At 42.0% G+C, this 16,817-nt stretch overlaps 1 protein-coding gene across 1 annotated transcript; it reads right to left on the bottom strand.

Moving 5' to 3' along the window:
- Positions 1-7,663: 7,663 nt before the first annotated feature.
- On the bottom strand, positions 7,664-13,343 carry TSLP (thymic stromal lymphopoietin). Its single transcript, XM_085011725.1, has 7 exons — positions 13,132-13,343; positions 12,784-12,964; positions 12,380-12,452; positions 11,659-11,795; positions 10,750-10,794; positions 9,985-10,119; positions 7,664-8,068 (listed from the first exon to the last, which is right to left on the bottom strand). Exons 1-7 carry the CDS (start codon positions 13,341-13,343, stop codon positions 7,961-7,963), a joined length of 891 nt encoding a protein of 296 aa, XP_084867851.1. The 3' UTR covers positions 7,664-7,960.
- Between the last annotated feature and the right edge of the window lie 3,474 nt (positions 13,344-16,817).

The following is a 16,817-nucleotide window of genomic DNA, read 5'->3' as shown; positions in this document are numbered from 1 at the left end:
GATTTCTAAGGTATCTCCAAACTGTTCTCCATAGTGGCTGTACCAGTTGACATTCCCACCAACAGTGCAGGAGGGTTCCCTTTTCTCCACAGCCCCTCCAGCACTTGTTATTTGTGGATGTATTAATGATGGCCATTCTGCCTGTGGTGAGGTGATATCTCATGGTAGTTTTGATTTGCATTTCTCTTATAATCAGCGATGGTGAGCATTTTTTCATGTGTTTGCTGGCCATCTGTATATCTTCTTTGGAGAAATGTCTATTCAGGTCTTTTGCCCATTTTTCCATTGATTGGTTGGTTTTTTTGCTGTTGGGTTGTATAAGTTGTTTATATATTCTAGAGATTAAGCCCTTGTCAGTTGCATCATTTGGAACTGTTTTCTCCCATTCTGTAAGTTGTCTTTTTGTTTTCTTTTGGGTTTCCTTTGCTGTGCAAAAGCTTTTCAGTTTGATGAGGTCCCATGGGTTTATTTTTGCTCTTATTTCTATTGCTTTGGGAGACTGACCTGAGAAAATATTCATGATGTTGATGTCAGAGAGTGTTTTGCCTATGTTTTCTTCTAGGAGTTTGATGGTGTCCTGTCGTATATTTAAGTCTTTCAGCCATTTGGAGTTTATTTTTGTGCATGGTGTGAGGGTGTGTTCTAGTTTCATTGCTTTGCATGCAGCTGTCCAGGTTTCCCAGCAATGCTTGTTGAATAGACTTTCCTTTTCCCATTTTGTGTTCTTGCCTCCCTTGTCAAAGATTAATTGACCATAGGTGTCAGGGTTTATTTCCAGGTTCTCTATTCTGTTCCATTGGTCTGTCTGTCTGTTTTGATACCAGTACCACATTGTTTTGATGACTGTGGCTTTGTAGTATTTCTTGAAGTCTGGGAGAGTTATGCCTCCTGCTTGCTTGCCTGCTACTTTTAACTTCTATGTAAGTTTTGAAAAAGTTTCATTTTTTAATTTTTTTCTTCTCATCATAGGTTGTATTTCCTTACTTCCTCATGTGTGATAATCTTAAACTGCATGCCAAAACATGGTGAATTTTGCTTTCCCATATTTTTTATTCCCATATATATTCTTTTCTGTTGTTGTTGTCTTTTGTCTTTTTAGAGCCAAACCCAGAGCACATGGAGATTCCCAAGCTTGGGGTTGAAGGGGTTGAATCGGAGCTGTACCCACCAGCTTATGCCACAGCCACAGCAACGCCAGATCCGAGCCGCTTCTGTGACCTACACCAGAGCTCACTGCACGCTGGATCCTTAACCCACTGAGTGAGGCCAGGGATGCAACCTGGAGTCCTCATGGATGCTAGTCAGATTTGTTTCCACTGAGCCACGATGGGAAGTCCTCCCATACATATTCTTAAGGTTTGTTATGGAATGTTGCTAAGTTATTTGGACAGAACTGATCCTTTCAAGTCTTGCTCTAAGTTTTGTTAGGTAGGATCACTGCCTCACTTAGGCTTGGGTGAATTATTCTCCATTCCTGAGATAAAAAACTCTTCTGAGCACTCTATCCAATGCTAATGAATAGATTTTTTTTTTTTTTTCTCTCTCTCTGGCTGGTGGGAATGGGAATCTTTCTGGCCCTGAATGAGAAGTGGGCACTATTTTCTAGCTGGTCAGTACTCTGTTGAATACTCTAGGGATGTCCTCATCAGATTGCTGGGTTCTTTCTCTAGGTACCTTGGTCTCCTTCATCACTCTGTCCCATGAACTCTACCACTTTGGTCTCTCTGGACTCTCACGCTGTCTCTTCAACTCAGCACATCAGCAGGTTCTGCCTGAGTCCCCTCCCTGATCTATGGTCAGGAAACTCCAACCAGTGAGCTAGGGTGACTATAATGCTCAGCTCATTTGTTTCCCTTCTTTCAACATTACTGTCCTTTATTACTCGATGTCCAGTGGTTTGAAAAGCACTGTTTTATTATTTTGTGTGATTTTTCCCTTGGGGTGCGTGGGTGTTCAGTTGAGGAAGATTGAATCCAGGAAGATAAATCCAGACCCTGTTACTCCATCTTAACCAGAGACAAATGTGCTCAATCAAAACTTTCAAGTACAGGGAATTCTTGCTGTCGCACAGTGGGTTAAGGATCTGGCATTGGTGTAGCTGTGGTGTAGGCTGCAGTTGTGGTTCAGATTTGATCCCTGGCCTAGGAACTTCCATGTGCCACAGGTACAGCTGAAAAAGTAAAATCAATCAATCAATCAATAAAATTAAGTACAAAATTGCCAAGCTGTCAACAGTTGTATTTAAGCTTTTCAAACTTCTTCCCATTGCTACAAAGCAGTCTTAGAAAATTAAAAACTAACAAGAGATTTACCAGATTCTGCAACAGCCCTTATTTCTCATCTTTATAATTAAAGAGGCATTTAAATAGCTAAATTTAAAATATTTTCTTACTATTTGCCAAGAGCTTTAAATTTATTATGTACTTTAATTCTCATGATAATCCTTTGATGTAGGCAACATCATGCCCATTTTAGAGGTATAGAATCTGAAACTTAAATTAGCTATTATCCTCATGTTTAAACTATTATCCTTGGAGTTCCCGTCGTGGCGCAGTGGTTAACAAATCCGACTAGGAACCATGAGGTTGCGGGTTCGGTCCCTGCCCTTGCTCAGTGGGTTAACGATCCGGCGTTGCCGTGAGCTGTGGTGTAGGTTGCAGACGCGGCTCGGATCCCGCGTTGCTGTGGCTCTGGCCTAGGCCGTAGGCCGGTGGCTACAGCTCGGATTCAACCCCTAGCCTGGGAACCTCCATATGCCGCGGGAGCGGCCCAAGAAATAGCAACAATAACAACAAAAAAGACAAAAGACAAAAAAAAAAAATAAATAAATAAATAAAACTATTATCCTTAAGTTTAGGTATAAATAATTTTACATAATAATAGTCAGTGAAACTTTATTAGTATTCTATAAACACTGGAAGTTAAAAAGCATAACTGTATTCACAAAGAACAGTGCCAGCTAGAATATAGTCTCCAAGATAAGGCTAGAACAAAAACTTAATTTGAAAAAGCTTAATGCTTTTGAATAATGGAAAGGAACACTATTAAACCCAGATAAACTCAGTATTATTCTCTAGTATAATTTTTAGGCAATGGGTTTGTAAGATTTAGAAAGAATATAATTGAGATATTAAAAAAACTCATTCATTTTTTGGATATTTACTTGATTTGCAGATTTGGCAAATGATATACTTAATATATTTTGACTTCAGTAAAGCATTGGAGAAATTCCACCTGACTTTTACTTTGATATGACTATAATAAGAAAATGGAAATTCAGTTCTACAAAGTTAAAGGGAGTTTTTTTTTAAAACAAAAGACATAGACAAGTAACTTCTGTCTGCCTACTGAGATGTCTGTTTTGAAAGTCAACAGTTCTTGGTCCTGTCTTTATCAATATTTTTCAATAACTTGAATTAACCCATAAAAATCCTTTGAGGGAGAGTTATGTAATAATACCAGAATCCAGATTCAAAATCTGAAAATCTCACTGTGCTTGACTGATGTGACAAAAAAACCCAAACAAACCAAGAAATGCTTGAAAGGAATAAAGACTTTTTAAGGTTAAAATTATACAGATAATGCAGAAACATAAAAAAACAAAAATACAATCACAGTGCTAAAACTAAATATGCTCTCCCTCCCCCAAACATTTCTTTCTACCACACACACTAAAATGATGTATCTATTGACAAGAGAGACATTCTAGGAGTCTACTGGTGGCTCAGTGGGTTAAGGATCTGGTATGTTGCTGTTGTAGCTTGTGTTCGATTCCAGGCCCAAGAACTTTTGCATGCTATAGGCATGGCCAAAAAAAGAGAGGAGATCCCTTTGTAGCTCAGTGGTTAATCAATCCAATTAGGATCCATGAGATTGCAGGTTCCTTCCCTGGCCTCGCTCAGTGGGTTAAAGATCCAGCGTTGCTGTGAGCTGTGGTATAGGTTGAAGATGTGGCTCAAATCCCGTGTTGCTGTGGCTGTGGCATAGGCTGCCAGCTGTAGCTCCGATTGGACCCTCAGCCTGGGAACTTCCATATGCCGTGGGTATGGCCCTAAAAAGTAAATAAATAGAGAGATCTAAAACAAAGGGATTCAGAAAGATTGAGAGTAAAATCGTGGGCATATGTTACTTGGCAAGACAAATATTATATTTGCATATATCATAATGGAAAAGGATGCAATTCTCAATAAGTAGCTCTCATGAATTTTTAGGCATTAAATAAGAAGGCATCAACAATTAGAAAGCAAAATTTTAGGGATACAGGGAAATAAAGAATTATAACAGCAGTAGTCTTTAATTCAGCTTTTTCAGCTTCCGCCTGAGACAAAAGTAATAGATTATGTGAATAGTATAATTAACAAGGTAACACCAATAAGTATGTATCAGACTCTGTATGCTTAAATTAGAATTTGGTTTTTTTCCATTGACTGTGGAACATTTATAAAACTGACTGTATGTTAGTCCAGGAAACCACAATATATTTCAAAACATAAAATTATATAAACCATGTATTTTCCAGCTTTTGGAAAAGTTCTTATTAGATTAATATGGTGTACATTACTTTTACTTGATAGTAAGTTAAGTGCTTAATTTTTTTAAATCATAGTTGATTTGCAGTTTGCCAATTTCTGCTGTACAACCAAGTGACCAGTCACACACACACACACATATATATATTCCATTTCCTATATTATTTTCCATCATGGTCTATCCAAGAGACTGGATATAGTTCCCTGTGCTCTACATAGGACCTCAGTGTTTATCCATTCTAAATGTTAAATGATAATTATTTTTTTTCTTTTTTAGGGCTGCACCTGCAGCATATAGACATTCCCAGGGAGTAGAGGTAGAATCAGCTGTAGTTGAAGCCTGCACCACAGCCTGGGTAACACTAGATTTGAGCGGCATCTGTAATTTACACCGCAGCTTGTGGCAACCAGATCCTCAATCCACTGAATGAAGCCAGGGATTGAACCTCCATCCTCATAGAGACAACATCAGGTCCTTAACCACTGCACCACAACAGGAACTTTTTTTTTTTTTTTTGCTTTTTAGGGCTGCACATGTGCCATATGGAGGTTCCCAGGCTAGGGGTTGAATTGGAGCTACAGATGCTGGCCTACACCACAGCCACAGCCACATCAGATCTGAGCAGCATCTTCGACCTAAACCATAGCTCACGACAATGCCGGATACTTAACCCACTGAGTGAGACCAGGGATTGAACCTGCAACCTCATGGTTCCTAGTTGGATTGTTTCTGCTGTGCCACTACTGGAACTCCCACAACAGGAGCTTCTAAATGATTATTTTAATATTAAAACTCCTCTGGGATAGAATAAAATATATAAACTATATGTTATATGAATTTTTAAAAGCAGAAAACACAAGAAACTGCATTAAGTGGCATGACTTTGAGCTGTCTCTTCTCTCAAGCCCTCATTCCTCTCAGTTCACAGGGAAAATGAGCCAAAAACCTTGAAAATTGTGACATTATTTCTCTACAGTTTTATGAAATCCAGTCACTGAATCCCTGATAAGATGGAGTTAATAGGCTTTAAGTGTCCTTCCTTTTCTCACTTTTTGCCGAGAAAACTAACACTAGCCTATACTAGACCAAAGGAGTTTCTCCTGTGATGGCATTAAAGGCCCTGGGCCAGGTCTTTAAAGGAGTTTTTGGAAGGTTTCCTCTGAATTTCCTCATAGCAAAGGAAACTGCCTGTCCATGCTGTGATTTTCTCTGAGTAGAGCTGTCTTATTTACTTTTGTATCTCCAATACTTGGCTGAAGGCCTGGCATGTGGTAGGTGGTCCATAAACATTAATTGGGTGCATAATGTAAGCTTCCTCTTAGCTTTTGGCAGGTAAAATGGATTTAGGAACATTGACCTTCCCCTCTTCTATCAGTACTCAGCACCGGCCCTTAGGGCAGTGGTCAGGGGAAAGTTTCCGCTTGCAGGAAAAAGGATATTTTCCTATTCACTTTACGGCCTGGACGCTAGGGCTAGGGTGGCCCCTCCCATGAATGTTTAGAGCATTCTGAGTGGAGGTTGAGTGAGAAGGTGCCTGTAGCTCCAGCTTACCACAGGCATTCAAGAATAGAATGGGGGGAGTTCCGTCGTGGAGCAGTGGTTAACGAATCCGACTAGGAACCGTGAGGTTGCGGGTTCGATCCCTGCCCTTGCTCAGTGGGTTAACGATCCGGCGTTGCTGTGAACTGTGGTGTAGGTTGCAGACGTGGCTCGGATCCCGTGTTGCTGTGGCTATGGCGTAGGCTGGCAGCTACAGCTCTGATTGGACCCCTAGCCTGGGAACCTCCATATGCCGTGGGAGCGGCCCAAAGAAATGGCAAAAAAAAAAAAAAAAAAAAAAAAGAGAATAGAATGGGAGTTGCTGTTGTGACTCGTGGGTTAAGGACCTGATGTTGTCTCTGTGAGCTTGCAGGCTGAATCGCATCTTTATCCATCAAATCAGTTGGTTAAGGATCTGGCGTTGCTACAACCTGTGGCACAGGTTGCAGATGTGGTTTGGACCTGGTGTTGCCATGGCTGTGGCATAGGCCTCAGCTGCAGCTCTGATTCAATGCCTAGCCAGGGAACTCCCATATGCTGCAGGTGTGGCTGTTAAAAAAAAAAAAAAAAAACGGAGAGTGAATTTGATATCTTTTGTTTACCGTTGCCTCCTTTGTCTCTTCCAAGTGTGAGAAAGCTCAACAGGGGAAAGAAGTAAGGACTAGAGATATAATTTAAAAGGGTGATCAGAAAGCATCCTAGGAGTTCCCGTCGTGGCGTAGTGGTTAACGAATCCGACTAGGAACCATGAGGTTGCGGGTTCGATCCCTGCCCTTGCTCAGTGGGTTAACGATCCGGCGTTGCCGTGAGCTGTGGTGTAGGTTGCAGACGTGGCTCGGATCCTGCGTTGCTGTGGCTCTGGCGTAGGCTGGTGGCTACAGCTCCGATTGGACCCCTAGCCTGGGAACCTCCATATGCCGCGGGAGCGGCCCAAGAAATAGCAAAAAGACAAAAAAAAAAAAAAGAAAGCATCCTAATGCCCAACATTATGCAATATTCTCTCTATAGGCAGGGCCAAAAGGCATAGTGCAGAAGGAGAGTGGTCAATGGCTCCACAGATGAAGGGAAAGAAATGAAGAAAAATGATGCCCCCTCAGAAAAGTGTGTGTGTGTGAAAACTATTATATTAAAAAGACCATTCATAAGAGATGAGTTTGGAATTATTTTATTAAGAAAAATATAGTGCTGATAACAAAGCAATATGTACATTTTAAAAACTGCTTACAAAATAAATTAAAGGTACATTCCACAACTTTTAAAATATATATCTTTTAGCACTCACAAAAGGCACCTCTTTAGGATTACTTGCATACACAAATCTTGTCTGTTAGATAAGTTTAAAAATTTGGCTTCGAATACTTTGACAATATCTTGCTTGGAAAGTATTTCAAGTTGCTTCATTATGCATTTTTTTGTGCACCCCTATTGCTTTCTCTTTTAACTTTTTTCATATGAAAACAGGAAGTTTTTTTTTTTTTGGTATGAAAACACATGGAAGAAATGTCTGCCTTTTAAACAGGTTTACATGCTATCAAGTTCAACTTTTTTTCTTTTGCAAGGGGAAAAGTTCTCCTCCTCCTACACTTTTAGATTCTTTATTTGAGTAGGGCTTATGTAGTTCCAGCTGAGAATTAACTGCCACAAAGCTGGAGGCCCAGGCAGAAATACTACAAGTCTCCGCCCACAGGTGAGGAAAAGTATTTCACCTACACTATAAACCTACATTAAACAACGAAAGCTTACAAAATTAAGCTAAGAAACCCTTCTGTAAATTAAAAAAAAAAAAATTACTGGTGGTCTCATAAATGTCACAAAGTTAATGTTCCATCTACCTAATAACGATGATTTACAGTGTTGTGAAATGTGACTTTAATGAAGCTTGATTTGGTTTCTATGAAATGCGACTGAACCGGCGCCATAGTTCTAGCAAGTATGAGACTTGCTCCAGGCACTTATTTGCTTTGACTTCTCTTTTCCTCATTGCCTGGGTATTATTTATCTGTGGAACAGGAGAAGCAATAATCAAAATTAGTTGTCACTGTCTTTGAGTGGCTCTTATTTTATCTTCTTTATGCAAATCTCTCTCTCAGAGTATCCTCCAAGACACCTACACACTGCTTGTGTGCTTTCTCCAGAGGAATGTCCTCCCAGCTCTCCACCCATTACTTCAAGGCCAAGCAGCACCTCCTCCACAAGACCTCTGCTAATTGCTCAGATATTTCTTTTGGAAATTCTTTAAGAGCTTCAGATAGCTTTTACTTAACTTGGCTCTCACAGACATAGTGTTTTCATTATTACATCATGGGTATTCCCCAGAGGACTGAGGACAATGTCATATACACAGGAAACATTGAATATTTATGGAATGAGTAAAAACATGAATTAGTTGATGATTTCACGGATCTCCCTGACAAGATCATAAGTTCCTCAAGAACAGGAGTTATGCCTCTTTACAGATATAATTCAGTAAACCCATTATTTGGATCTGTCCTTCCCAACCTCCTAGATATGCCACAGACACCTGAAAGCTTATTCTGATGAGGAGTCTAAATAGTAAGAAAAAAAAAAAAGATTGCAATAATCTTCTGATGTATTCCTTCACTCAAATTACTCTTGAGTAGGGACTGGGCCACCCAGACATGCAATATTCAGATCAATGAAGTTCACCAGGTTACTAAGCAAAAGGCTTATAATTTAATCTGCTAAATTGTAATTAAATATCACTGGTCTTGGGCTCTCCCTTTGCACTTGTGAGAGGGCTGAAATAAACCCCTCCCGACTCTCCCTTTTTCACACGTTGTGCAGAACTTGATCTTGCCTGTCCTCTGTGCTTTTCTTATATGGATGAATATCACTGTGGCCATTTGCAGATTTGCCAGAGTTCCCTTGATGGAAGACATAGAGCCAAATGGGTTTTTCACATGGCTGCCTGTTATTGAGTCTCCAATTCAAGCTAAACCCAGAACACCACGGCGTCAATCTTCAATCCCGAAAAAACTGACAGCCCCAGGCACCTAGACACTCAGTGTATAGAGGGATAAAGTCCACCACTTAATATGCAAATCTACACTGATTCTTTTTGTCATTTTAAAATTTGTCATCAGGAAGATAAATTCCCTGATTTACTTGCCTGCTGAAATAAATAATTTACTGTTCCAAGTACTTTTACATGTATGGACTCATTTAATCCTCAAAACCACTCTTTACAGGACTTGCAAATATGATTCTCATTTTGCAGATGGAACTGAGCACATAGAGGCTAAGTAATTTATCCAAGTTTTCACAGAAGTTATGGGGCTAGGATTCAAAATCAGACAAGGCTGTCCCCTGACTTACTGTCCCCAGCTTGGCACTACAGTTTCCATTTAAAAGTTACACCTTCATTCAAATGCATGTAATTGCATATGCGAAAGATCCATTTTGTAAAGAGTGAGCAACAGGCAATTAAGCAGACCTGTGGTAGAGATTTAACGTATAATGTAAACTTTAAAGAAAGAAGTATGCAATTATTAAATGATAAGCCTAAGCAATGCTGCTTACACTTTGGAATGGGTAATAATCTCACAAGGAGTTTATACACAGTGACTGTGATTTTCGAGATCTGGGTTGGGTCCCTGGCAATTGCTTTTTGGACAATCACCCTCCCATGCTTGAGTAGCCAGGGCATGCTGATGTCGTAAGCTCACAGATCACACTTTGAAACACTGGCCTAAGGCTTAGGGAACAAGTCTGCAAAAAGAACCCGAACCCTAGACATAGGGGGGTTTGAATCCTGGTGTCAACGTGGGACTAGCCGACAAACTACAGCTTTTACCCGTTCGTTTGCCCTTCGAAAGACAGAATCTGAATAAAAATCACAACTTTTGCCCAGAAGCCCCACTTATTAAAACGCGAGCTTTGGATACATCTGCTTACCTGAATTCCGGAGTAGCCCGAGCACTGGAGTGCGAATGCAGCCTTAGTTCGTTTGGCAAATTCTTCCTTGGCGAGTGAGGTGCAGCCGTGAACGGGTTTGAAGGTAAAGAGTTCGATTTTAGTGAGGCAATCCGGCTGCTCAAAGGCGGCAAAATTTACGAGAAAAGAAGAAAACGCCGAGGGGGGGGTGGGCGAAAGAGGGAAAAAGAGAGAGAGTTGGTGAGACTTGAGTGAATGGGGCAGTGGGGGCGGCGGGGGAGGAACGGGAGACACAGCAAAGGCGATTCGAGGAGGAGGAAAGAGGTCTCGGGTGAGCAAGCTGAGGAAGCAGGGGCGTGGTGAGGTGGCCGAGGGCACTTGAGGAGATGGAACCCGCGCCGCTGCTCGCTCCGCCCACAACTCCAGGCCCAAGGGGCGGCGGCGATCGCTTCCAGCCGAGGCTCACACCCTGGGAGGAGCGCCTCTGACGTAGTTCCCCGGTCCCAGTTCCCAATTTGACGTTCCTCCCGAGCGGGGAGGGCGAGGAGGAGCCTCTCCCGGAATCCTCCTCAGATCCGAGAGACTCCTCACCTTAAATTGGAACAGAACTGGCGTCCGGAGCTGGGCACCGGCACGGAAGTTTCCGGCAGCCCAGTGGTCCCTACTGGGTCGGCGTCGCCAGGGATCCCGGCCCCCGCCTGGGGTTCCACGGACCGCAAGATACTCCCTCCCCGGGACGCCTGGCGTCTCTCTGGAGAAAGCCAGCAGCACTAACCACTTACTCACCCTATCATCACAGTAGACGAATTTGTTAAACTCGATACTTTTCGTCTGGAAGAAAGAATAATAGCATACGGCGAAAGGGTAAAGACTTAAGTTCAGAGGAGAAATCATTTGCCTCTCCTCCTCACTCCGTTGCTTCCAGGTTTTAAAGATGTAGTTTCCCATTCGGTACTTGTTTCCTATGCGACTGTTCTTGATGTTGACATGGTCACGAAACATTTAGTCTTCAGATAGTGCCTACTAGTGTTTGAAACTGGATATCAAATTATCGTATCCTAGAGAGAGATTGTCCTTGCCCACCAAAGTGGACACACCTGTATACAGGGCCACACACGTGACAATGCTGCCGTTTTTTGAATACTCACGTCTGCCCTGTAGCTGTTTGTACACTTCGTACATGTACTTTTTATCCAGAAATTAGAATCAGGACAATGTTTACTACTGTATATTAAGAAATCTGAAGTGCCCTTATCCCACAATGGCATCCTAAATATCTCGAACACCAGAAAGAACTGAAGGGCACATTCCTCCGGGTCATCCTCACTGGTTAGGTCTTAGCTCACAAGAATTCCCTCTATTGTTCTTTCTTTCTCAAGCCCTTAATCTGTTTTTTTTTTTTTAATTGCACCGGTGAGGAAGATTTAGCAGAGAATAGACAACCTTGATGGATATCATGTGTCGCCTATCAATACCTGCTCCTCATCAGCACCAGCACATTTCATTAGTGTCCCAATTTCTTGGTAGTCATTTTAGAAGCCAGTATGTTTCAACATCACTTGTGGATTTCTTTTTTGACAAAATACTGAACCATGATTATTTTCCAATTATTTCCTTGAAAGTTAAATTGTAGTTGTAGTGTGTGTGCACTTATAAAATTTTATAAAAACATTTAAAAAATATTGCTTCACTTACCCCATTTATATAAGTTTTCAGTTCGTGATGTATGACTTCCTCGAAAATATCTTGAATCCTCTCAAAGTCACAGTCTGTAAAATTGTAGGTTAGCACAAGCCCTATCAGTTGCAAGATGAAGATCTTCCTGAAAAAAACTGAACAAATAATAAGGTATCAGGCAATGCATTTGGAAACCCAATTCCACCCCAGTTTCTCACTCAACTCTTTCCACCAAAGCTGAATTGCCTCTAGAGCTGCAGGGCCTAACTTAGGGGTAGATGCCCAGGCGCCATTCTTTGCTTCTCATTCCCAGTGCACATGAAGCCCATATTCACCCATGTTGTTGCCTTAGGTTGGAGTCTCCCTGATGCTCCAGAGCTTTCTGGCTCCACATATATAACACCTAAACGCCTACGGCTCTTTTCTCCTAGGCCAATGATTTTCCTTGATGTCATTCTCTTCCTTTATAGAATTCTAAATTGATGACATGAAAGAAAAAAAAAATAGGGCTAGCCAAATCTATGGAATTTTAACATTAGTAAAATCACCAGGAATTTCCCTCACCTTCCTCCTTTTATCTTTGCCCTATACCCTTGATATGTGTCTGAATGTGCTTTAAGAAAGAGATATATCTTTCTTCTACAGGGCTATTTCTATGACCAAACTCCTTTTTTGAAAACAAAAACAAAAATAAAAACAAACAACACCCTAAACAGTAGCAGCTCTAAAAGGTAGGTACCTCTGCTCTTGATTGCTGTACTCTCTAAGCATTCCTTTGGCCACTTTCTGCTAGTGCTTTTCCTTCTCTGTGGCTACTGAGAAGAAACGCATGTTCTTACTTAATGCAATACTTTGGTGACTGGGTGCAGCCTCAGGCTTGGACTGCACTTGCAGGTAAAGGATTACATATGCAATAATGGACCAGAACCTGAGGGGCAAGGACGATAAGAAATTGAAATGAATAGGAAAAGATCTGGTGGGCCTCACCCTCAAAAAACTAACTTGCCAAAGCACCCTGATCAACTTCGTGAAAGAAATGCTACTCTTAGGTGACTGGGGGGCACCTTAGGAGCTGCTTTTTCCTCTAGCAAGTTCTAGACGTGTCACGAACTTTTAAAGCTACAAATTCCACCGCCCTGTCACCTTCACAGCCCCATTCTTCAGGGCTGCGTTCAGGAGTGGGAACGCCGGACTCCAGGAGCGGGACGACTGCGCCGCGCAGCAGCGGACCGCTGCAGGGTTAGGTGCTGTCCAGCAGGCAGCTCGCCCGGACGCGCGCAGGATTCCTGCGCCCCGCGTGCGTGCGCACAGCCTTAGCCCCACGCTGCGTAACCTCGACAACTTCCATCACCTGCGGCCTGAGCACAGGCACGCGTTTTAGGGGCGGGAGAAGCACTGAGATGGCTGGCTCGGTTTTGTGCTTCCAAACTCCAGAAAAGTGAGTTTAAACACAGCCAAGTGAATCAGGGAGAGCATTTGGTGCCTAGCCGCCTTCGGGGTTCTGGTAGCGCCAATATGAAGTTGAAGAGAAGGAAGACCCAAAGCGACGGCGCTGCTGGGGAATGAACCCCAATCCGGCCCAGGTTGGCCCGCGCCGCCCGGGTTCTCCTGAAACCCAGCTCCCCTCTCAGTCCCCCCACCCCCACCTCCTTGCGTGTCAGAGCCTGCGGAGCCCAGGTCCTTGGGAAGTTCCTAGGAGTCATCGCCTGAGCCGCCGAGGCAGGGCGCCCATGTGAGTCCTAGCAAATGTCACAGGCCACGCGGAGCCTGGGAACAGCAGCAGGGGGTGGCGAGGAAAGCGGGAAAAACGCGGCTTCGGGGTGGGGGTGGAGTAGAAACTCGAGCCAGAACTGAACATTTTTTCGTAGAAGGCTCTCTACAGCTGTACCAATACAGCTGGACCCAATTCTCTGCTGGAGGCCTGGAGATAAAGGTTGTGGCGCTGACAAGAGTGTCGGACAGCTTCTGATTCACCACTGACTTAAAGATGGGCTTTTTCTGGAACCCTGACAGTATAGGGTTTAAGGTCATGGCAGCATCCTTTGAAAGAGATGTCCTCCGTCCCTCTCCCCCTATCCACTACTTTTCAGGGTCTTGTGGAATGACACCAAAGCCTGATTCACTTACTATGACATAAGTGTTTCTGATTGGCAGCTGGAGGATGGGTAGGCACACAGGAGATAGAGACAGATTTCTTCACTGGATTGGGATAGGCTGACGGGGCAGGGACAGAAGAAAGCAGCTTTTGCTCAGGTTCCACCTGCATTCTTCTAGGGTGAACCGAGCTGTCTGTCTTGTTTTTTTCCTTTAAAACTGCGACAATTTTTTTTTTTTTTTTGGCAGAGGCAGACAAGGTGGCTCCTCCTCCTTCTCAGGCACCGTGGAAGACATCCCTTTGCCTGTTAAACACTCTGCTAAACACTTGTGCCTGGGGCTTCCAGTTTTCTTATCTGTAATCATGTGACCTCTTAATTCACTTCAGTCATTCCACATTTCTGCTCAAAAACTCTTGGTCGACTCCCAGTTGCTGTGACATGTGCAATCATCGTTCCCAGCTGGCTCCAAGATGTGGTTCCAGCCTTATTCTCCTTCATTCTCCTAGGCTTCTGCCAAATAGTAGAAGAAATTAATATGGTCTAAAAATGTCCTAGGCATTCTTCTTCCCAGCCTCATATCCTCAGCTGTGGCTATTCTTCTTTCATTCAGTTCTCATTTCACTGGACATCTCCTCCAAAAGTGGTCTCTCTCTTGCCTGGATGTGACTTCACTTTCCTTGAAGCTGTATTTATTTTGGACTTCCCTCTTATGACCTCCACTCATTATGTAATATTTCACGTAATGTCTTTCAACCTTATGTTTTTATTAGACAATTTTTAGAAGCAATGTTTTGTAATAATTGATTTGTTCCCTATCAATTCATTTTTCCAAAAACATTTAAAGTGGCTTGTTATAAATGTGGTGGTCCTAGAAGGTCAAAAACCATTAAGATAAGGCAAAAGAAAGGTACCAAGGAATAAAGGCAAAGACGAGGTATAAGGAAGGCCACAGAAGAACATTACTAGGAGCTGAAGAATTAAGACATTCAAAAGTGAGTTCTCATCTTCCAGAAAACCATTGCAAAGGAGAGAATATGTTGGACTCCACATGTTCATTAGGGGAAGCCACTTTTTCTTATGCCTGTGTTCATCATCATAAGTACCTTAGGGCTCAGCTTTATGTGCTCCATAATAGATACTCAAATCCTTAATAGATTGAAGTTTATTAACCTTCTTTTAAGATCATTGTCAGGAAGCAATTATTTCCTATTGAAAAAACTTCTCCATAAACAATCTCTTTTTCTAACTTTTTGTTATTATACTCCTGGAATCTACTTATGCCTTGCCTGGGGCTACCATTTAGATAAGGGCATCTCTGAAAATTCCTTGTGGCCTGAAGAACTTCCTGTTTTTCTCTCCATCCATTCATTCAAATGCTACAGTTGTGATGATGCTAAAGTATCTGCATGTATAGTTGGGGAAATCTTAGGTGAGGTGGAGAATGGTGTCTTCCATGTGGTAGGTAATAGAAGTGAGATCATTTGTGACTCTATGATTACTCAGAGAGCTTAGGCAATACTCTCACCCATGAGATGGGCCAGAAAGTAACCCATAACCTAGCTCTGTTCTCTCCTATCATCAATAAAAAATATGTACGTTTCATTTATTTCTTTAATATTTTGTTTCTTATTTTAACAAAAGTTCCCTTTCTTTTTCATTTCCTTGTTCTTTCCCTCCTCCTTTTAGATTTACTTCATTCCTCCCCTTCTTTTAACTACCCAGAGTATTTAGAGTAGCTAGTTCTAATGGGACATTCAGTTTGTGTTTGACGAAGTAGATCCAAGTTGTCAGGGGGAAAAAAAGGATGCTGTTGATTTTGTTTGTTTTTGGTTTGGTTTGGTTTGGTTTTTTTACCTTATTAAATCATAGTGTCATTGGACTTTAAAAAGTGGAAGGGATAGCAGATAGGATATTGAAATGGGCGAGATCTCTCTTTATGGAGCAAGAAAAACAGATGACACCAAACTTAACTTGGTAATACTTTAGGACTTTCTCCAGTAAATGGATATTCTTTTGGGTCTGAAACTGAAGTGAATTACTCTAGATCATGACTAGATGCTGGTCATTTAATTATACCTCTTCATGGTTTGTATGTACTCACACAGAAAGGAAGGGGCATAATTTACAGAGATGAATATTCTTTCTTGATGTTTTATCTTCATGGTTTATAGGTATAGTATAGGATTTATGTAATGTGCATGTATCGTTTGTGAGGACATTGTGCTGCCCATGTCCATTTTGTCCATTAATTTTGCAGTATATACTTGTAGTCAAGCAGGCTTGCTATTGTTCCGAACCATTGATTGCTTTCACCAAACTCCATTCTGCCTCTAAGATCCTTTAGAGATGTTTGTAGACCACAAAGTAGAGTGAGGGAGTTTTCTATGACAAATGCAAAAAACACCCCTTTTATCTTATTTTATTCCCAGGCTGGTTATGCCTACCTAATCAACCTATGGGTGAGAAGTGTTGCCAGATATCTTTAAATGGGGGAGTGAGGAGGCTAAATATATGCACAAAAACCTAGTGCTTGTTCTCATTCCTCTATAAAGAAACACCCTCAAGAAATTGGAGGTAAAACTCTTGCTTATTTTACTCTTTTCTACAATCTAATAGGAAATGAACAGGAAGAAGGTTGTTCAAGAAGGAGGAGTCGACCTTTCTTAGAATGCTTCAAAAGAGTTGTAGAAAAGGTCAGAGCTGAAGGATAGTTCCAACGCTGGATACCTTTACAAAGATATTTACTAGACTGGCTATATTCTATTTCCCCCTCCAGATATATTCTCCACCCTTCCCTATCCTGCTTAGTACCCTAGTGATGCTGACACATAAAATTATGTCAAGCTCCCTTGACTTCCCACTTCTAGTTGGGTTCATCCAATGGGAGATATTGGCAAGAGATCAGATGATGGGAGGACAGTGAACCTGAATTTTAATTCCCTCATTTTCTCATTGAGTGGATGCTTTCCTCCTCTGAGGGCCTCAGCTCTTGTTGGTTGACCTTTTCAACTTGCTGCCTTCCAGGTTCTGGTAACAGTTCCTTCTCTCTGTCCCTTTAGGTTTAGGGGTGATGAGAATTCC

Source organism: Sus scrofa, chromosome 2, assembly GCF_054392235.1.
Source record: "Sus scrofa isolate SSC_HxYL_T2T_F1_AM1 chromosome 2, Sscrofa_HxYL_maternal_Yorkshire_Landrace_v2.0, whole genome shotgun sequence".
In the NCBI taxonomy this organism is placed as follows: Eukaryota; Metazoa; Chordata; class Mammalia; order Artiodactyla; family Suidae; genus Sus; species Sus scrofa.
The sequence above is the reverse complement of the archived record's forward strand: the minus strand, read 5'-3'. Positions and strand labels throughout refer to the sequence as shown.

What these genes read in the sequence shown, in the direction of transcription:
- TSLP (XM_085011725.1), bottom strand. Translation starts at nt 13,343, where the DNA reads ATGACTCCTAGGAACTTCCCAAGGACCTGGGCTCCGCAGGCTCTGACA. An exon ending in GCGCTACCAGAACCCCGAAG is followed by an intron (nt 12,965 to 13,131) that starts GCGGCTAGGCAC and finishes GAGGTTACGCAG; the next exon opens with CGTGGGGCTAAGGCTGTGCG. An exon ending in CGGGCTACTCCGGAATTCAG is followed by an intron (nt 8,069 to 9,984) that starts GTAAGCAGATGT and finishes CCTGTTCCACAG; the next exon opens with ATAAATAATACCCAGGCAAT.